This window comes from Pipistrellus kuhlii, unplaced genomic scaffold (assembly GCF_014108245.1).
Source record: "Pipistrellus kuhlii isolate mPipKuh1 unplaced genomic scaffold, mPipKuh1.p scaffold_m20_p_15, whole genome shotgun sequence".
Classification (NCBI taxonomy): domain Eukaryota; kingdom Metazoa; phylum Chordata; class Mammalia; order Chiroptera; family Vespertilionidae; genus Pipistrellus; species Pipistrellus kuhlii.
In genome coordinates, this window is record NW_023425460.1 from 8,565,389 (window position 1) to 8,573,590 (window position 8,202).

At 37.7% G+C, this 8,202-nt stretch overlaps 1 protein-coding gene and 1 pseudogene across 6 annotated transcripts in view; one reads left to right on the forward strand and one right to left on the reverse strand.

Moving 5' to 3' along the window:
• The window catches only part of PPP3CB (protein phosphatase 3 catalytic subunit beta), a 56,049-nt gene extending 53,261 nt beyond the window's left edge, over positions 1 to 2,788 (forward strand). For all 6 annotated transcript variants that reach the window (XM_036437769.2, XM_036437773.2, XM_036437770.2 and 3 more), the window contains one exon: positions 1,169 to 2,788. In XM_036437769.2, the coding sequence (XP_036293662.2) occupies positions 1,169 to 1,347 (179 nt within the window). In that variant the 3' untranslated portion in view covers positions 1,348 to 2,788. The remainder of the gene's footprint in view (positions 1 to 1,168) is intronic.
• Positions 2,789 to 7,144: 4,356 nt separating this feature from the next.
• On the reverse strand, positions 7,145 to 7,886 carry LOC118718882 (annotated as a pseudogene).
• Positions 7,887 to 8,202: the final 316 nt, after the last annotated feature.

Sequence of the window (8,202 nt, forward strand, 5' to 3'; positions counted from 1 at the left end):
CTCACTGACTCATCCAGTTTGTCACCTTTCTCTCTCTTTCTCTCTCTCTCTTTTTTTTTAATCACAAGGACTGATTTCCATAATGACAATCTGGGTTTTCCCCTTCTATAGTATATTATCCAAGTATTTAATGTTTCTGAGTTCTTTAGAGCACAGCATGTTATGCTATAATACTATAGCATTTAAAGTTGCATATAAAAATCTATTAGATATTTTGCATGATTCTGTGTTACTTAGGTTATTTTTTCCCTAAGTTAACCCCACTCTAGACATAAGTGCAGAAGCTGTCACTATGATTTTGTTTTTGTTGTAGTTTGGGCTAGTGTTTGCTGATAATAATAATAATAATATATTCATGTATACCATGTATTGCCTTAAAATTACACATTGGCAAATGCTTTGCTGACTCTGAATCACAGGATTTACACATGTTAAAGCAACCACATTACAATCAGTATGGAAATCCTTTCTATGCACATTTTAATGTAGGATACATCATTCCAGATGAAGTAAATGAGAAACTATAACAATTGGAGAATTACCATTTACTTTTATATGGGTTTCCCAAGAACATGCAGTGGATGGCCAGTGAATTAAAGATGAAATCTTCCAAAATATGAAACTATAAATTTTTTTTGCTATCAGCCAAACACAGATCTAACTCCTGGAGGCATTTCCCACCTTTTTCTTTTCGTATTGGTGGTGATGGAGTGATGATAGGCCTGAACTGCTAAATTTTAACTTTTACTTTTCTCCTCCCAAGCTTTTGACACAGGTTTGTATGTTGAGGATTAACCTTGTTTAGCCTCCTTACTGTGACAGTCCTTGTGATGTTGGGGGTCTGAGGTAGGGGGTAATTGGTGTAGTAGAGGTCAGATTGAGACCCTGAGACCATTGCCTAGATGTTGATTTTGGAGACGGGAGGGTTATTTTTGTGTGTGTGTGTGTTTTTAAAGGCTCTGCTAACACTTGTCATCTATGATGCTTTCATGTCTACATTTAGGTTTAAACATTTCATATTTTAAGGGGAAGTCTGGAATGGGGATAGGATTAAATAAGATTTAAATGTTACTGCATACTGCTAATGTCTTCTTAAAATTATTAATTATGTTTTTGAAATCTCAAATGTTTTTCAATTACTGACTTATCAAATTTGCATTTTGTTAAGCAATACGAGGATTCTCTCCACCACATAGAATCTGCAGTTTTGAAGAGGCAAAGGGTTTGGATAGGATCAATGAGAGAATGCCACCCCGGAAAGATGCAGTACAACCAGATGGTTTCAATTCTCTGAACACCGCACATGCCACTGAGAACCACGGGACTGGCAACCATAGTGCCCAGTGACCCACGGCTTCCCAGGGACTCTCACATCTCGGGCCCAAATGGACAGATTACCCGAGAAGCTGGAGGGGTCGGCCAAGCAGACTAAATGTCACAATCCCTCTGGAGAAACCATTGTGCTTTTGAGACCTCAGCCCCCTTCCTGGACGAAGGCTGGAGGGCCCTGGGACATATTGTGCTGTCTGATAAGATTGGGTCATCGCTGCCACGGTAGAGAGCAGTGAGCAAGGGGCTTGGGGCAATTTCAATTGGAGGGCCACTGCACCTCCATTTATGCTTGTGGTTCACACATTTAAGTTTACAAATGAGATTTCTTTTTCCCTTCAGTAGAATTAGATTTTCTTTTTCAACCATGACTTCAAATGCAATCCTAAGAGCGAATGTGGACGTTTTCCCCCATGGAATGTCTTTAAAGGGTGAACTAGCATGGTCTTAAAATACATTTCTGAGGTTACTAAGCTGTATTTTGAATTATGGGCTGAAAAATACTGAGAAACCCAGTTGATGTTTATACAAAATGCTGACCTCAGGTCTATAGTTCTTAAATGTGGCTAATTCTGTAATATAGTCTTGGTATTTTTAAATTATGAATGCACAACCTATTTCTAGACAGACTCTCTTACTTGAACACAAATCCAAAAACTAATTAAAAATCTTTTTGTCCAGATCTTCTGAGATTTACATCCCAGAGATTTAAGAAGAAAACCTCTAAATTCAAAATTAATGCAGAATTACAGAATTACTCATTTAAGATACATTAAAAGAAATTTGTACATTGTCAAAGTAAATTTTAATTCAAATCATGTCTGTAAAACTTGACGTATTTTGTGTATGCATGTTTTCATTTTGCAAATATTTAATATATAGACCTATGATGTACAGGTACAACATGTATAAGTTACCTAGATGTTATGAGAAATTTTAGTTTATTGTGAGTACTCAAGTTGCTTAAATAGCCACCGGGATGATTTGCTGCTGGCTTTTTATCATTTTTTATGTTTTGATGCAAAGGAAATTTTAAAATGATCTGGAAGTGTTTTTGAATAAGCAATGCAGTATAGAAGCAACAATGCTTCTGTTCAATCATTCAGATGTTAGTGGAGGCATAAAAGTCAAGACTGCATGTTGAACATTTTCTTTTGATAGCTACAGAACTGCTTGGTTAAATTAAATGGAACCATGTGCTAATTTTTCACAATTATTGAACTGTATTGATTGCCACTGTAGTTTGGTATTTCCCTTTACTTTGGTGGCCTGCTTCCCTCATGCCCTGGAATACAACTCAGAGCTCCAGGCAGCGGAACCAACTATTGTTTTGTTTGCTAGAAAGTGTATTCTGTATGGTCTCCTGTCTGAGTTGGAAATATTATGCATGTGCAGGACTATCTGAGTATTTTATAAATAGTAGCACACAATAAATTCCATGCATGGGCCGCTGCTCCTATCTCTGTGTTGGGTTTTATTTGGATGTAGTCTGGTTTGACCTCATGCATATCAGAAAATTCTGTTAATAGAACTGGGACATATCCTTCAGAGAAGATTATCTCATGGGTAATTCATGTGCTAATTTAATGAATTAAATTCTTATCTTCATAAACTTTGCTTTTTAAGAAATTTTTGTTACACTTGTTTTGCATGAGCAATAGTAACTGAGCATGAGAGGACTGGGTGCCTATTTTACAATATATAGATAGGCCTTCTAAATCTAATATTTAAAATCACTGTTTCACTTAACATTTAATTGAAAGAAAATCTTATAGTCTAGAATTTTGTACAACAGTATTGGAAATTTACTGGGTGTTTTAACAGTAAGAAAAAAAGATATTAGTGATAATTGCATTTTCCTGCCATTTTTATAATCTAATTATGTAACAGCTTTAATTACAGTTTTCAACAATGATTATAATAATACACATTCTAAAGCATTAATTTAAGTAAAAATGTATTATTTGCCTACTTTCAGGTAGCAAACAACTCAAATTGTTGACTATTACAACTTTTTCTTTACTGACCAATGGGGTGACATTGATTAATAAAATTATATAAGGTTCAGATGTACAATTCTATAATACTTAGTCTGTATACCGTATTGTGTGTTCATCACCTACGTCAAGTCTCCTTCCATTACCATTTATCCCCCTTATACCATTTTCTACCTCCTCCATCCCCTTTTTTCTCTGGTAATCACTATACTGTTGTCTATCTATGAGGGTATTTTTGTTTTGATTTGTTTTTTTGTTTTTGCTTCATCCATTCACCTTTTCACCCAGGCCTGCAACTCCCCTCCCCCCTGACAGCTGTCAGTCTGTTTTCTATCTATAACTGTGTTTCTATTTTCTTAGTTTATTTTGTTCATTAGATTCCACATATAAGTGACATCATATGGTACTTGTCTTTGACTGGCTTATTTCATGTACTATATGCTCTCTAGGTCCCTCCATACTGTCACAAAAAATAAGATTTCCTTCTTTTTTATGACCAAGTAGTGTTCCACTGTGTAAATGCTTTTCTTTTTTTCTTTTTCTTTTTTTTTAAATATATATATTATTGATTTCTTACAGAGAGGAAGGGAGAGGGATAGAGAGTTAGAGACATCGATGAGAAGGAAACATCAACCAGCCACCTCCTGCACACCTCCCACTGGGGATATGCCCGCAACCAAGGTACATGCCCCTGACCAGAACCAAACCTGGGACTTCGCAGTCCGCAGGCCGACATTCTAGCCACTGAGCCAAACCGGTCAGGGCTGTAAATGCTTTTTTAATCCTCTCGTCTACTGATAGACACCTAGGCATTTCCAGGTTTTGGTGGTTGTAAATAATATTGCAGTGAACGTAAGGGTGCATATATTCTTTTGAATTAATGTTTTGGGTTTCTTCGAATATATTCCCAGAGTAGAATCGCTGGATCATAAGGCAGTTCCATTTTTAATTTTTGAAGTTCACACCATACTGTTTTCCACAATGGCGGCACCAATCTGCAGTCCCACTGATAGTGCACAAGGAGGATTCCCTCTTTCCCATGCTCTGTCAACACTTGTTTGTTGATTTATTGATGGTAGCCATTCTGACAGGCATAAGGTGATTATTTCATTGTGCTTATCTTTTCATTTTGTTGATGATTTCTTTTGCTGTGGAAAAATATTTTAGTTGGATGTGGTCCCATTTGTTTTTTTCTTTTGTTTCCCTTGCTTGAGATAATATATCAGAAAAAAATATTGCTATGAGAAAGATTTTACTGCCTGTTTTCTCCTAAGAGTTTTGTGGTTTTGAGTCAAACATTTACCGTATTTTTCAGACCATAAGACGCACTTTTTCCCCCCCAGAAGTTGGGGGGGAAAGTCCCTGCGTCTTATGGTCCAAATATAGCCTACACATATACTTTAAAAAAAAAGTTTTTTTACTTGCCCGGCTCTGTGTGGTCTCTGTGTGCTTGCCCGGCTCTAAAATGGTTCTAAATGCTGCTGTTTACTTTACAGGGTTGATTACATGTGTTTATGACTGTGATGTTGGGTTTTAATGCACATAAAATATTTTAGGACACTATTTGTTTCAGAATCTTTTTTTCTTCATTTCCCTTCTCTAAAAACTGGTGCGTCTTATGGTCCGGAGCGTCTTATGGTCCGAAAAATACGGTAAGTCTTTAATCTATTTTTTAGTTTATTCTTGTATGTGTCATAAGAAGGGTCTGATTTCATTGTTTTTCCATGTATCTGTTTAATTTTCCCAACACCATTTATTAAATAGACTGTCTTTACCCCATTGTGTGTTCCTTTCTTTCTTTTCTTAATCCTCACCCAAGGAGTGAGGATATTTTTCCATTGATTTTTAGGGAGAGTGGAAGGGAGGAGGATGGGAGAGGAGAGAGAGAAACATCGGTGTGACAGGGACACATCGATTGGTTGCCTCCCATACTCAGCCAGACCAGAATCAAACCTGCAACCCCAGAACATGCTCTTGACTGGAATGAAGCCTGAGACACTCTGGTGCACAGGCCAACACTCTAACCCACATGTGTCAAACACAAGGCCCGCGGGTCAAATCCGTCCCGCCAGGCCTTGCAATGTGGCCCGCACCGCGCTGTCATCACTGCACTCCGCTGCGTTTCCATCACAATGACAGTTTATGACTGTTCAGTAAACCATTCGGCCCACGATTTAGGCTGGATTTTAGATTTTGGCCCCTTCTCTGATTGAGTTCGACACCCCTACGTCTAACCACTAAGCAGTGCCGACCAGGGCCCCCATTGTGTGTTGTTGCCTCTTTCATGAATTCACTATTTTTGGTCTCTGTATTCTGTGTCATTGATCTATATATCAGTTTTTATGCCAGTGCCATGTTGTTTGATTACTATGGCCTTGTAGTGTGGTTTGATATCAGGTAGCATGATACCTACAACTTTGTTCTTCTTCAAGATTGCTCTGGCTATTCAGGGTCTTTAGTGGTCCCATGTAAATTTTTAGGATATTTGTTCTAGTTCCATGAAATACATAAGTGGTGTTTTGATAGGAATGGCAATGACTCTATAGATTGCTTTAGGTATTATGGACATTTTAATTATGTTAATTCTTCCTCTTCTCTATGAACATGGTATATGCTTCTATTTGTATTTTCTTCAGTTTCTTTAGTATCTTATAATTTTTCAAATACAGGTCTTTTATATCCTTGGTTAATTTTATTCCTTAGTATTTTATTCTTTTTGAAGCAATTGTGAATGGGATTGTTTTCTTAGTTTTCCAAAAATGCAACTGCCCTGGCCAGTGTAGCTCAGTTGGTTGGATGTTGACCCGTGCTGGTTCCATTACTGCTCAGGGCATATGGCCTGGTTGCAGGCTCAGTCCCCAGTAGGAGGCATGCAGGAGGCCACTAATTGAAGTTTCACTCTCACATTGATGTTTCTCTCTGTGTGTCCCTCTCCCTCTGTCTCTCAAATCAATTAAAAATCTTTTTAAGTAAATAAAAATTTTAAAATCCAATTGATTCCTGGATATTTATTTTATATCCTACTTTACTGAATTCATTAATCATTTCTAGTGGTGTTTTTTTCGGGGGGAGGTGGATTCTTCAAGATTATATACAGTATCATGTCTTCTGCAGAAAATGACAGTTTTGCTTTTTTTCTTTTTTTTTTTCCAATTTGGAGGTCTTTTATTACTTTTTCTTGTTTGACTGCTGTGGCTAGGACTTCCAGTACTACATTGAATAGGGGTGGTGGAAGCGGACACCCCTGTCTTGTCCTTGATATTAACGGAGATGTTTGTAGTTTTTGTCCATTGAGTACGATGTTGGCTATGCATTTGTTGCATTATGTTCCCTCTATTCCTACTTTGCTGAGAGTTTTTCTCATAAATGAGTGCTGGATTTTATAAAAGCTTTTCTGCATCTATCTATTGATATGATCATGTGGTTTCATCCTTCATTTTATTTATGTGGTGTGTCATGCTTATTGATTTGCAGATATTGTACCAAACCTTGTATCCCCAGAATAAATTTGACTTGATCATGGTGTATGAATTTATTAATATAATGCTGGATCTGGTTTGTTAATATTTTGTTGAGAATTTTTGCATCTATGTTCTTCATGGATACTGGCCTATAATTTTTTTTTCTTTGTCATATCTTTATCTGGTTTTAGAATTAGGATAATGCTGGTCTGGTAAAATGAGTTTGGGAGTCTTCCCTCCTTTGAATTTTTTAGAATAGTTTGAGAAGGATAGGTGGTTGGTTCTTTTATTTTTATTTTTTTAAATTTTTTGTTGGAATTCAGTTTCCTTCTAAAAACAAACTGAAAAGAAGGACAAGGCAAACTTTTTTTAAAAAAAGTAAAAGGAAGGAACAGAAAACAAGGGCAGAAGATGCATTGCTTCTCCTCAGCTTTCTCCTTGGTCTTCCTCGTCTTCGGACTCCTTGCTCTCCTCCACCAGAAGATCTAGCTTTTCAGCCACTTTCTCAGCATTATCCTTTTTTGCCCAATCCTCTCTTTTCTCTCTTTGATCTCTTTCTTGCATTCTTCAAACTTTGTCTTGAATTCCTGTGCATTTTCAGTACTGAGGAAGCAGATGGCCAGCAGCTCCTGCTTGGGGAGCTCGTTAGCGAAGTCAGCATGGGTGTTCCGGATCCGTCATTGGCATGGTATAGTTGTTGGCACATATCTTGAAGGCCTTATTCCTGCTCACAAGGAGGCGAATGGTCTCTTTATCCTTATGCTTCAGGACTTGACATCACCAGTGCCTTGTTCCTTCCATTCTGGGAAATTGTTCTCTGAAGCAAATCTAAACAGCTTTGCCCCCATTTTGAAAAGCTCTTTATCTTCTAGCATTTTAATTTCTTATTCAGGAAGAGAAACGAGAGACTTAAACTGAGGGTTGTGGTTGGACTCATCTGCATTCTCAATGGAGGTATCATGGTCCTCATGGATGACCTTGGTGGCCTTGGTGGCCACCCTTTGGCTCAGCACTGGCTCGGTGGCTCCTTCACTCCAAGTCTGGTGCTGGCACCGGTCCTCCCATACCTCTACCTATTCCCTCCATCTAGTGAATGCTAGTTTTTTTCTTGGGTGCCAGTTTTTTTTTAATTGTATTAATTGATTCTTGATAGTGAGAGGAAAGGTGGAGGGAAAAAGAAACATCAATTTGTTCCACTTATTTATGCATTCATTAGTTGATTTCTTTCTTTCTTTCTTTCTTTTATTTTATTTTGTTGTTAATCCTCACCTGAGGATATTTTTTCATTGATTTTTAGAGAGAGTGGAAGGAAGGGGGAGAGACAGCAAGAGAAACATTGACGTGAGGGAGACACATCCATTGGCTGCTCCCCACATGCACCCTGACCAGGGCTGGGGATGGAGCCATGCGCCCTT